Raw genomic sequence first — 13018 nt, 5'->3', positions numbered from 1 at the left:
GGACTGGCGAACCCACTGGTGAGATGGGTGAGATCGGGGGAACCACAGGATGTATCTCCAGAGTACAGGAGTAAAGTCAGCTCCAGCCAACTTGGATACTAGTAATGCAGTCACCGAATTGTGCAGAGTCCGAGGCCAGATCCTGAAGAATGCAGATGGCAGGAATGCAGATGGCAAACCTTGGAAGAAGTGAGAGTCGAGCTGAAGCGAACGAGTGGAGCGAATCAAATCGCGGTGAGGAAAAGTGCACGTGCCACTGACAACAGAGCAGTGCATACAGTAGTTACAGTATTCTCGTATACTGTATAGTAGTACAGTATGGTGGTGTTACAGTATTAATTAATACTCAGTACTGCTAAATTGTTATGTTTACCTGTACTCATGTCTATATAAAGAGTAAAGGAACCTTCAAGGTTGTTGTGTTACAGTGAGTGGTGGTGGATACAGATACAGAGTCCAGGGCTACCTAGGTAATATATACATGGCCCATTATATACATCGAGTTACGCCAACTTCAAAACCCCAAGATTCCAGAAAGGTGAACCTTAGGACTTCAAGTTGGAGCAGTACCTAGGTACACTTTGAAATTAAAGACATATTCACAATTACTAGTACTTCAAGTTACTACCTAGGTACCTACCTAGGTAGTACCACTACCAGCCCTCACCAACCTCTCCAATCGACACCGCAATCCATGCTGAAGCCACAGTGGATACCCCCGAAGACGATGACATAAATAACCCGCCGACCCAGGAACAACCACACTCCCACTTTCCCCACTAAGAACCTGCCTCACAATGCCCCCAGCCACTGTCTCCGGCTCAAGCAACGGATTAAACCACGTATTCTCCGGCGTCAACACCCCAATAAGCGGCGTCCTCGTAAACCCCTGCGTAACTAGCACAGTCCGCACCCTCGGCGCCTCATACCTCGTAACCAATTCCGCCGCAAGACCCTCGTGGAACGAAATCGCCCCGGCCTTCGAAGCAGAGTAATCCACCATATTCGGCGTCGTCGTATACCCCGCCTGCGACGCAACCGTCACAACCATCCCATGATCATGCGCAATCATATCCGGCAGAAATTCCTGCGCAAGCCAGTAGTGCGATAGCGTATTCACTTCAAACATGCGCCGCGTGATAGCCTCCGTCGTGCCGAGAATCGTCTTTCCTGTCAGAATGCCCGCGTTGTTGATCAGGATCGTTGGCCGGCCAAATGAGGCCCGGACCGCGGCGCCAACCTCTTTGATATCCGCCGCGGAGGTAATGTCGCACTTGAAATAGCGCACGCTGTTCGGCAGCGCCGTGTCTGGTGCCGTGATGTCTAGAATGGCGACTTTGATGCCGCGCTCGCCGAGCATTTGCGCGACGTGGCGGCCGATGCCGCCGCTGCCGCCGGTTAGGATGACTACTTCGCGGTTCCAGTCGTAGTGGTCTTTTTGGCCGTTGTTGATGGCGCGGTGGTCGAGCCAGGCGCCGAGTCGGCCTAGAATGGCGAGGGTCGCGAGGGCCCGGAGGGCTCTTAGGAGGTGAGGGCGTGACTCGATGATTTCTCGGCCCTTGATAGTGTATTGGGCTAATGCTAGTATTGGGACAATTTTCCAGGGACTTAGGAGTGTTCCGGATATGATTTTGCCCAGGACGTCGGCTGTGAAGCCTGTGGTGTGTTGGGTTAGTCTTTCTCAGCTTCTCCTGGAGTCGGTTAGGCCTGCTTACCTTCATTGGAAAACCACTTCTTTGCTGGTGATGCCATGGTAGATCAAGCAGGATATGAAAATGGGGACAATAGAGTACTGTAGTACTGTGGTACTGTCAGGCTTGTAGAGTGAATTGACTATACTGCAACGCAGACTCGAGGTGGATGTTCGCAGTAAATGAAGCAGCTCCTGCTGATCTGCATGGGGTATCGTTCTGCGGGGAAGCCGAGGTCCGCGCACAAAAATGCATTTGATCCTGCATTGACTGCATTGACCGGGATGAGCTCCGTTATGCATTGACCAGAGCTAATCTGAATTGAGACAATTTGCGAGTCAGTCAGGGATTCCTTGGTTACTCTACAGCCCTATGCGCGAGTAATCCAAATTGCGGCAGTCTTCCAACTGCCAAGAACATTTCTTAAAGAACATCGTATCTCATTGTCTGCAATGAGATTATTGTTTGAACCCCTCGGTCTAGATCTAATGTTAAGTTCTTTGTTGTCAGTCGGATTGTTGTTCCCGAAAATTTCAAGTTCTTTGCCTCTATAAAACATCTTTCCGACATTGTCTTGACGAAAGTATCAAATAAACTCGAATATTAACAATCCCATTATTTGCAAATAGAGCTTGTTTACTAATTTTTCTCGCCTCGGACTCATCGAGTTCGAGATATAAATACGCCTCAAATAACCTGGATTAAAGATGTATCAATCAAGCTTAATATGAGCATCGAGTATCCACCGCGAGCACTACGGACTATTTCACCCATTTGACAGCTTTTAGCTATTGAATATAGAACATTGTCTACTCCGAGTCACTTACAGTATTACTACTAGTACTACAATTCGCACGCCTATTACTGCTACTACCATTGCTACTACTAACACCACCACTACTACTTACATCCCTTCATCATGACAGCACGACGCCTGAGCGATTCAATTTTCGACACCGTGTGCGGGTGTTGCACAGGAGCTGCACGTCGGGGCTTTCAAAGAGCCCGTGAAGCTGAGGAAGGTAATGAGCAACCCAGGGGCGCTGGCGAGGCTATTTACGATGGTCTGTGTGCTACTTGCGGTGCCATTTGCGCTCTTGCATTTTGCCGATTCTCCCAGTATGAGCTTGAATCTCAGAATGCTCCTCCTAACGTTCCAGAGAGGTCGGGACAGGCTCAAAACCCGCCACCTCCTGCCCCTTCTCCACCAGCTCCTATTCATGAGGGAGTGGTACCGGAAGAGATGTCGCCAGAGGCTCGACGTAGAGCTGAGCAGGCGGCTAGAATGGAGGCCTTTTTGGGCCGGCCTCCAAAACCGCCACCTCCTAGTTTTGGTTCACTAGCTCCTGTTCCTGAGGTAGGGGTACTGGAAGTGATATCGCCAGAGGCTCGACGTCGAGCTGAAATGGCGGCTAGATCTAACGAGTCTTTGAACCGGCGGGCTCAAAACCCGCCACCTCTGAGTTCTGAAGGAGAGGAAGAAGAAGGAGTGGAGGAGGTGATTCCATCTTCTGGTTCCACTGGGGTAGCTCCTCCTCCTCCAGGACCTCCTGAACTCCCTGCATTCTTTACTCGGACGACCGTTGGAATCCCTTTGATGTACCAGTCACTCCCAATGCTTCCATTAGAATCATCACCTAGTGAGTCGCAGCCTGAACCTACTCCAGCAAAGAAAACCATTGAGCCCTGGGCTCAGACTGACGAGTTTCCTTTCCCGTATGGACGACTGCAATTACACGGGCAGCAGCGACGCGAGTGGATAGAGAACCCTCAGGCGCCAGACTGCCCTATTAACCCAACAACATTGACAATTCAGCAGCTGGAGACAGAACATCATTATTCGCTGCCACCTGTACTTACGACTATAGATCCGGATTTTGCGCAACAGGTTTTAGATCTTGGATTGTCAGCAGATCCGGTGTACTGGTCACTCCATATGAGAACAAATGACTTTACTTTCTATGGAGAGTGTGGTCCAGGTGTGCTCGTTATAAAGTTCATACATCGTAGGAGAGGGTCAAATACTTATCAACAATCTGAATTAGCACAGGCTTTTTATACCCGGAACTTTGAAATGAATACTTTGCGACATGTCTTTGTTCAACACATTATAAACGAAGAGACAGCGCCCTTTGTTAAGGATCTGCTATATAGCGAGAATAATATTAATCGGCGTGGATTAAGCTGGCCAGCCTCGGTACCTCAGGTCTGGGACTATGGTACCCCGGAATATGATGGCTTGATAGGCTCTCGTATTGGCAAATTCGTCGCATACTTGGTTCTGAGTGCGTTTCTTCGGGGCACTCGACGCATTGCACGGATCGAGACATGGGCATCTAAAACGGAGATTTGGGATCATCGCCTGCACATCCGGTTTGATATTGAGCTCGTTGGTACGGCATAGATATTTGGTTTACCAGGCAAGTTGATTTTGGTATATTTATTGGCTTATTTTATTTTATCTTCTCATTTTTTTTATTGCGACTGACACTTGAGAAAAATAATAAATTGTTTTGTACTGGAAAGTGAGAGTGATCAATATTCGTAGACCTGCAAGTCATAGAGGTGTAGTCTGAGTACTAGTATATTGAAAAGCAAATAGTAAGCTTGAATGGGCATCCAATCGGATCAGTACGAGGGTTGTCTGTGATGGGTAATTATGATGGATGTTACTTTTTTACGTGCTGTATATGACTGTGCGCAATAATGTAGAATGTAATCTAGGATGAGGTGGCCGTCTACGTGGCAGTGTGATACCGTAACTGTGATTGGTCCAATACCCCTGGTCAAAACTGCCGATGATGTTACAAGCTTGAGGCTCACCTGCAGCTCGGCAGGCAATATTAAGGAATTAATTATAGAGAAGAAATCCCCAAGGCAGAATTACTACTTCCATTTTAGTACCGGTCAGGATGAACGTTCCATAATTAAGCATTTACATCATTCTGTTTTACTTTACTTCAACGGAGGACCCACCGGCCCGCCGAATTTTCTTGTTCAAAGACATGTGGAATGTCCCAGGGCACAAACCTTGAAAAGAAACAAAGAATACATAAAAGTGGAGCATCTAGAACCGGAACGTCCATGCTGGCGAGGCTCTGGACTTCCCTGTTTTTTATTATGATCAACTAGCGACCTTCCTATCCGCGCGGGCCATCAGGGAGGAATTAAACACCGACCAACCAGCCCACTAACCCACTTCTCCCCTCGTTTCTCAGGCCTTGCGATAATGGCCCGACGAGAGGCGGTGGACGGGACATAGCAACACACGGACCCGCCTAGCAACGTGGTGATCTTCGTGCGACCGTCCACACTTGACTACATCCTGCAGTAGTCACGGAGTACCCATTTGCCTTTGCCAACTATCCTTGTGTGGATTGCCTGTATCTGCGTCTATTATGCACGGCATTTCCCCGATCGATCGTGCCACGCAGAATCAAATCGGATACCTTAAGGTACCCGTGAAAAATCTGCGATAGAGCCGTGGTTTCGCCATGATATCAAATCCCACCCACGGATTGCGTCAGGTCGGTTTCACCTTATCGAGATCCAATTTGCCCATTGGACGGCGATATCTGAAGATCTTAAATCATGGCCCCCGCCTTGTCTCGGGGCTTCAGGGCCCGGCCAATATCGTCGCGTGCTGGTCTGGTGGATTACTGCACGACCGCGGAGCGCAACAAGCTACACTAGGAGTCCGCCGTACAAAGTTTAACCTTTGGAGGGGCCAGGCGTCGGTGTTTATTTCGATAGCGCAGTTTCTTGGAATCATATTTCCTTTTTCTCTCTCTTTTCTTTGACTTTTGATTTTTCTTTTTTTTCCCCAGTACCTGTTGTAGTGCTGTGATCAGCAGCAGTCTATTAATTCGGCCCTCTTCTCTCCCCTCTAACCTGCCTGGCTGCTCCTCTTTCTTGCCTGTTCGATGTCAACTTTTGCCAATCGATCTCTCACATCGCCCTTATCGTAATGCAGCTGGCGCTGTCTGCTCAGCTTCTCGCGGGCCTTGTCGCGCCTTTCGCGCTCGCATTATCTCCGCGCACGGAGATCGCCGATTCGTACGATTTTGTCGTGATCGGCGGAGGTCAGGCTGGCCTCGTACTTGGAGGACGTCTGGCAGAAGATACAAACCACACTGTGCTGGTACTTGAGTCTGGTGGCAATGGAGATGAATATCGGAATCGAATTGGTACTTGGTACTCCTCTTTGCCCTTATTGCCCATCTAACGACTCATCTAGATACCCCGGCATACTCATATTTTGACTCCCTATGGACAACGCCCTTGAACTGGGGCTTCTACACCGTCGAGCAGCCCAATGCAAATGATCGCGAGATCTACTGGCCCCGCGGCAAAGTGCTGGGTGGTAGTTCCGCCATCAATGGGCTGTACATGACCCGGCCGGGCGAGAATGAGATTAACGCGTGGCAGAGTATGCTGGGCGATATGGACGGGGCAGAGAATTGGTCCTGGGACTCTTTCTACTCTGCCATGAAGAAGAGTGAGACTTTCTCGCCGCCAACAGACGCCGTCGAAAAACAGGCGGATATCACATGGAATTCATCGACTCACGGCAGCGATGGACCGATCCACGCCTCATATCCTGGATTGTATGCTCACAATGCCTCTTATTCTGCACCAGACGAGTGAAATGCTAACCTTTCTACAGCACATTCGACCAGGTCGGCCAATGGTCCGAAGCCTGCGCCAATATCGGCATCCCCATCTCCGCCGACATGTACGGAGGCTCGAACTGGGGCGCAGAAGTCTCGACATCCTGCATCAACCCAAGCAATTGGACCCGCTCATACAGTCGAACCGGCTATCTCGACCCGCTCCCTGATCGGGGCAACTATGATGTCCTAGCCAACGCGCACGTCACGCGCATTATCTTCGACAGTACGTCCAACCTGACCGCCAACGCAGTCGAGTACACGCCCAACAACGGCACGACGAAGAAGACCATCAATGTTACCAAGGAAGTCATTCTAGCCGCCGGCTCCGTCGGCAGTCCGGCGGTTCTTCTTCACAGCGGAGTAGGACCAAAGGACGTGCTCTCCAGCGCTGGTGTTGATCTTGTCCACGAACTCCCTGGCGTAGGCCAGCATCTCCAGGACCACCTGGTACGTGCTTAAACTTCTATTCCTCAAATCCATAACTAACCCCAACCAGAGCGCCACCATAAAATGGACCACAGACGTCGAAACAGCCGGATCAGTCTTCTACGACAACGGCAGTGAAAGGGTAAGCCAACAACACCTCACCTCCTCCCAACCTACCATACAAAACAAAGCCCACCATAACCAAATGTTCAATCAAGACAAATCTAACAACCGCAGAACAACCCCCTCTTCCTAACCTACATCGACTCAGCCATCGCCTACGTAAACGCAAGCAACATCTACCCTACAACCCTCGAATCCGAACTATCAACCATCCAATCGAAACTCACCACCTACGCCCCAAACACAACATACGAAAACACCGTCCTGGAAGGCTACAAGGCAATCTACAACACAACGGCGCAAATCTTCAACAGCCCAACCGGCCTAGTCGAGCTCCTCTTCATGAACAGCGACGGAAACGGCGACGTAGGCATAACAGCCGCCCTCCAACACCCATACTCCCACGGCCGGATCTACATCAACTCATCAAATCCAATGGACTACCCCGTCATCGACCCGAACTATCTCTCCAACCCATCCGGTATGCCATTGCCCCCAATCCTTCGAACCCAAGATAGTCAGCCCAAGCTAACATCCACATCAGATACATCAATCCTAACAACAGCCCTAAAACTCGCCCGCCGCCTCGGAAACACAACTCCACTATCCTCAAACCTCACAGCCGAAACCTCGCCAGGATCCTCAACCCAATCAGACAGCGACTGGGAAACCTGGATCCGCACCAACGCCGGAACAGAATATCACCCATCCTCCTCATGCGCCATGCTCCCGCTCTCACAAGGCGGTGTCGTAGACGCCAACCTGCGCGTCCACGGGCTAGCCAATGTCCGTGTTATCGACGCAAGTGTGCCGCCTATTGCGCTGTCGACGCACCTGATGGCGTCGACGTACGGTGTTGCGGAGATTGGGGCGGCGGTTGTGCGTGAATTTTGGGATGGGGGCGTGCAGGGGGGGATTGCGTTTAGTGGGGGGAGTTTGACGAATTCGAGTTCGAGTTCGAGGTCGAGTGCAAGTGCGAGTGCGAGTGCGAGTGGGACGGTTGAGAAGAATGGGGCTGGTGGGGGGATGGCCTGGGTGAGGGGTCCGAGTTGGTTTTGGGGTGTGTCTTTGATGCTTGGAGCTGGAGTGGTTTTTGTTTAGATCTCTTGTTGTTTTAGATAGAGAGGACTCTGGGTCCTATTTGAGTTGTACAGCTGTACTAGTACTTAATCTAGCACATACTGATGAATAATGATATGATTTCAATGCTTACTGGGATTCGCTGCGTCTTTGGGGTTATAACCCATGTGCTGTGCTGGGGAGTGATGATATGATAGAGGTATTAGGTACTAGTAGTAGGTACGAGTAGGATGCGTATTCTCAAGAGAAAACCTTGGAACTAGCAACTCGGGAACAGCAAGCCACTTCGTTCACTGTGGATATGATATAGATATGGATATAGATAGACCAAACAGAGTAAAACACCGGCCAATCAAAGAAAAGAAAAAATGCATCGCCGTGAAAAAGAAAGAGGCCGTGGGGACCAAAGCCCCAGAGGTAACGATCGGGTAAAGAAGAGTGATGAATGGTTTATCATGCAAAATAAAGTGATAGCCACACTGGAACTCCCGGAAAGAAGTGCATATACCCGTTAGATAGATCGTAATTGAATCCACTAAATGCAATTTCGCAGCAAATAAGACAAGAGTTCACCCTGTCGTCCAGGTAGGATACTAATCCTGCTGGGTCTTACACCATGCCTGAGGTAGATACTTGGACAAGACAGGGGACTAAATTCAAAATCCAAAATCAAGACGCAATGGTATCAAATCGCGCCAATGGAACACCAACTACCGTGGTCAAGGAAATCTTGGCCAGAATGGGAATATGAAACTAGAATGTCATCATGAGATTGAGGCCTTTCCCTCAAGGGGTACTGGGTTTCTCTAGCGTGGGGGAGTGGTGGAAGATCTTCTTGTAGATTTCCGTCAAGATTCGGGCGTCAGCGCGGAGGGTTGGAGAGATGTGTTCACTGCGCAGGAGGAAGCGAATGGTTCGTTTGAAGAGTGTTTTCAGCTCGTCGCGATCGACGAGCTCGGAAGAGACTGGACATGTATGTTGCCGACAGGACGAGCAGGTTTCCGAATTGACTAGAATAGAGGTAAGTAAATCTGGACGGGACTGGTAGAAGATTTAGTTATTGGAGACTTACGCATGAGCTGTACCAAAGATATTAGTAACCACAAGTCGAGTCTTCTCATCCTTTGAGGCAAAGTTCGGGTCCATGATAAATGGATCCTCCATACGGTGGCCCTCGAGTGGATCTTGCATGTTCTTATACGGCTCGTCTTTGAATGATGAATTACTGAGAGCCTCGAACGGATCTTCAATGCCGTCGAAGGCCTTTGTGCTAAGAATAGCAGAGTCCACGCAGACCTTGCAGGCACGTCGAAGCTTAGAAGGGAGATCTCGCAAGTTGACGGTGGGTGGTGTCCAACCATTAGGGAAAGCAGCGGCAGGGTTGCTCGAGACTGTTCCCATGTCGCTGAGCATCCGTGTCATATTTTGCGCCCGGTGGGAGGTATTGGTGATGGAAGGAGACATCTGCTGTGGCTGGGAATTGCCCGCTGATCCTGTAGGGGAGTCTACAGACGGTTGACCATCTATCCGTGCGCCAGATCCACCATAATGAAGAGTATGGTATAATAACGGTCGGTGAATGATGTATCGAGCTCCGTAATACTTAGCTCGCATTCGAGCTGCATTGATCTCCTTCGCAGGTGGATCATCGTCTTTCCAGGTCATGATATCGGGAAGGCTGAAGTGCCAGAGGTCCAGATTCTGGCTAAGAGTTTCTTGCACCTTAGACGACCAACGAGATTGACCTTCCTTTGACACCTTGTAAAGATCAGTGTGGACGCGATTGAGAACTTTGCGAAGATGAATCTGGGATGAATAATACATCATCATCAAAACATGAGGATCTTTCATATCGTTAGGCATAGGGTGGATAGTCCATTTGCCCTTTGGATGAGGGATTATAGACTCGGAGCGGGATATACCACTGGCAGGAATATCCAATTCGGCCAGAAGATCACTCTCCAACTGAAGACAAGTCCAGTATACAAAGTTCAAGAGATCCTGTGTTTGACCTCCTTTCACTTTGGAGGCAACAAGAACTTGGCACGCCCAGGCAGCCTTGTGAATATGGCTATGGCTTGAGAACGGGTGTGCTAGCTGTCCAGCATAGATACCTGCAAGAAGATTTGCCTGTACATGCTCTATATGGATACCAGAGTGAAGCAAGGCCAGGGATTGTATTGCATAGCCATATAAGGCTAGACCTGGGATCACCTGGTAGTTCTTAGGTTGACTATCATGGATGGTAGATCGTCGTATCGGAGCTTTACCGGGGCGTGACTCCGATGCTGAGGATGGGAAAGAATAACTCCCACCCTCAAATGGGGCGTAGAAAGATGTGTTCGATGGGAGAGCAGAATCTGAGTTTGCGGGAGAAAGGAAACCACTGACTGTGTTGGTACCATTGGCTGGTGCTGGAATAGTTTGCCTTGGGCCGGGGATGAATTGCTGCCGGTAATCGGGTTCCCTCTCCATCACGGGTCCTGGGAGCGGTGATTTCGTCTCGCAAATAGCACCGATAGCAAGAGTCAGCAAGATAATCGCACAATCCATATTCAACCCAACAGGTGGCTTTGTCGAACTATCTCTACCACTGCCATCCACATCTTCAACTGAGCGCTTACGCTTCTTATCACGGCAGAGTGAATTAGGATCGGTAGGGCAGTAGCAGCGAATAAAGGTATCCACTTTGAGTTCGAGCTCTCTCTGGTCGAGGAAAGGATGCAGCAGATGCATCTGATTGAGATAGCTATTAAAGTAGCGTTTGACGGTTTTGCCATCTAATCGCAGTATCCCAAATCGAGAGATATCTGCATCTGAGTCTTGCAATGCTGAGCCTGCCCAGCTTGGCAATCCCGATTGCATTTGAGCGTTCGTATCTCCATTTGGTGTAGATTGGTCCCATGGCAAGAATGAGCCGTCGGCTGAGAAGGAGTCCTCACCGCGATCGAAGATGCTAGTAACACCGCGCTGTCCTTCCAATCCCATCACATAGTCCTTATCATAGTCGTGGGGATTTAGCAACTTCTTGATTGAGGGCCACATTAACAGTTTGTGAGCCGCGGTCGTATGTTCCAGCGGGATTGAAAGCTCGCCCTCGTTATCCTCATTCGTTCCTGGTTCATTAAAACTGACGGTGGCCAGATCCATCCTCTGCTGCTGTCCGTAGGGGCTCTTCTCAGCCATCGGATCCATCGGCGCTAAGACCTGTGATTCCATCTTCACTGGAAGCTCACGAGCCGGGGCGGGGATGGCTGATTGACTTAGTCGATTTTGATCGGCAACGGTCGTACCATGTCCGCTGATAAGTCGCGAGAGAAGATTGGTGTTGTGCTCTTGTTCGTTGTGAATTCTCTTAAGATCTTGTAGGACCTCATCCTTAAAATGCATGAGCTGGGTTAAGATAGGCTGAATAGATTTCTCCTGTCTGTTCTGGGGTCAGTATTTTGGATTATTCAGTTCAAATTGTTGTTCCGGGGAGGGAGGAGACGAACTTATGAGTCGGGACTTCTTTGTAGACACACTTCAACCCATTTTCCTTGCAGTGGCTACATTCAGGGCGTCCCTCGTCGCACTTAGCTTTCCTCGCTCGACATTGATCACATGCCTGTCGGACATGGTTAGTCAATCCTACATATAGAGGGTACATATATATGTATAATCCTCCAATATACTTGTTGAACATACTTGTTGTGCTCTGGCCGCCTTGCGCTGGCGTAGCCCATAGGCCGTGCTTTGATAGTAGTCAGGACCGTAAGGTGCAGGGGTAGGAGCGGAAACCGGAGCAGGAGACATAAACTGCGAAGGCGGAGGCAGAGTACCAGAAGTAGGCGTCGTCTCACCCGGACCGGGGGGGTTCTGGTTGATAGCCTATGCGCGGCGCACGGTACTCTGGCGGGGCGGAATGCGGCGAGACTTCGTGGGGGGGTTCCGTTCATTGGGGGACGAAAAGGATGTTGTGCGGTGTGAGGGTCAGGGCCGGCTGATCCTGGTAAGCTGCCGGGGCGACTGTAAGGACCATCGAGGTGTAACTGTGGTAGTTCGCGGCCATGCATGGCAGGGTAATTTGGCGGTGGGAGAGTGGCCTGGGTCGTGGGGGGGTCTGCGTTCCGGGGCGGAAACATGGGGATGGGCGTGTGGATGGGCGTGAGGATGAGCATGACTGTCATAATGCGGCGCATAGGGAGGACGCCAGGCAGAGGCAGGTTCATAGGAATGCGGGACCGGGGGTGGACCATGATGCCCCTCGGGCGGTGGCATGCGACTCATCGGAAGAGGGTGAAGTCCGCGTCGGAACGGGATCGCGAGAGCTCTTGGAGATGGGGTCAGTACAAACAGGATCAAGATGGGATAGAACGGGATATGGAAGGAGGCGCGTCAATATACCGATGAGAAGCGGTGCAACTGGACCGATGTCATGTATTAACACAAGAAAAAAAAAAGAGACCAAATAAGAAAAAAGGCGCCGGGATTTAAATGGACATGGCGAGTCGCGGTAGGATTCGAGGGGGAGAAAAAGGAACCGGGTTGGAGTCGGGGTTGGAGTCGAGACGGAGATGGAGGGAAATGTGCAGGGCGCGTGGTGAAAGGAACGAAGTCGCCAAGGTAGGTAAGCTCAGCAGGCAGGCTGCAGCGAGCAGGAAGAAGGAATAAAAGTATTGTAGGGGAGTAAGGCCGCCACAAAAATGAGAGAGCAAACGGACGCGCCGATGGAGAAGCTCTGAGGGGGGTTGGGTGGAGCGACTAGGAACAAAGAAATAATCAGATGCGGCGAAGATCGGACCAGGGACCCATGTCGTGGAAGATGAGATGGAATGTAGGGAAGAGAGAGGGAAAGATGAAGTTGAAAGTGGAGGTGGAGGAAGAGCAGAAGAGAGGAGGAAGATGCGTATCAGATAGATCGTGTAAAAGGAAGTCGACTGGTCTGAATGCGCAATGACAATGGAGGGGAAGGTACGATGGACATGGACTCTTTTGGGTATGTACGGGTAGGTATGGTGGGTTAGGGTATGATGTATGGTAACT

At 50.2% G+C, this 13018-nt stretch overlaps 4 protein-coding genes across 4 annotated transcripts; 2 read left to right on the top strand and 2 right to left on the bottom strand.

Annotated features, from left to right (window-relative positions):
- Positions 1-640: 640 nt before the first annotated feature.
- On the bottom strand, positions 641-1752 carry N7533_007655 (short chain dehydrogenase/reductase family protein; the record flags this gene model as incomplete). The annotated part of the gene is made up of 2 exons (XM_057104305.1): positions 641-1656; positions 1716-1752. The coding sequence occupies 2 exons, from the start codon at positions 1750-1752 to the stop codon at positions 641-643; spliced, it is 1053 nt and encodes a 350-aa protein (XP_056959262.1).
- An 858-nt stretch (positions 1753-2610) lies between these two features.
- Positions 2611-4095, top strand: N7533_007654 (uncharacterized protein; the record flags this gene model as incomplete). Its single annotated transcript, XM_057104304.1, has 1 exon — positions 2611-4095. The coding sequence occupies one exon, from the start codon at positions 2611-2613 to the stop codon at positions 4093-4095; it is 1485 nt and encodes a 494-aa protein (XP_056959261.1).
- Positions 4096-5658: 1563 nt separating this feature from the next.
- On the top strand, positions 5659-8014 carry N7533_007653 (GMC family oxidoreductase; the record flags this gene model as incomplete). Its single annotated transcript, XM_057104303.1, has 6 exons — positions 5659-5878; positions 5929-6298; positions 6358-6811; positions 6861-6932; positions 7028-7394; positions 7458-8014. The coding sequence occupies 6 exons, from the start codon at positions 5659-5661 to the stop codon at positions 8012-8014; spliced, it is 2040 nt and encodes a 679-aa protein (XP_056959260.1).
- Positions 8015-8779: 765 nt separating this feature from the next.
- Positions 8780-12231, bottom strand: clcA (putative C6 finger domain protein; the record flags this gene model as incomplete). The annotated part of the gene is made up of 5 exons (XM_057104302.1): positions 8780-9034; positions 9095-11420; positions 11488-11600; positions 11681-11791; positions 11836-12231. 5 exons carry the CDS (start codon positions 12229-12231, stop codon positions 8780-8782), a joined length of 3201 nt encoding a protein of 1066 aa, XP_056959259.1.
- Positions 12232-13018: the final 787 nt, after the last annotated feature.

The sequence above is a fragment of the Penicillium manginii genome (genome assembly GCF_028828005.1).
Source record: "Penicillium manginii strain IBT 31320 chromosome Unknown utg000005l:1.0-5665137.0:1.0-5668048.0, whole genome shotgun sequence".
NCBI lineage: Eukaryota > Fungi > Ascomycota > Eurotiomycetes > Eurotiales > Aspergillaceae > Penicillium > Penicillium manginii.
This window is presented reverse-complemented; position numbering and strand designations above follow the sequence as displayed.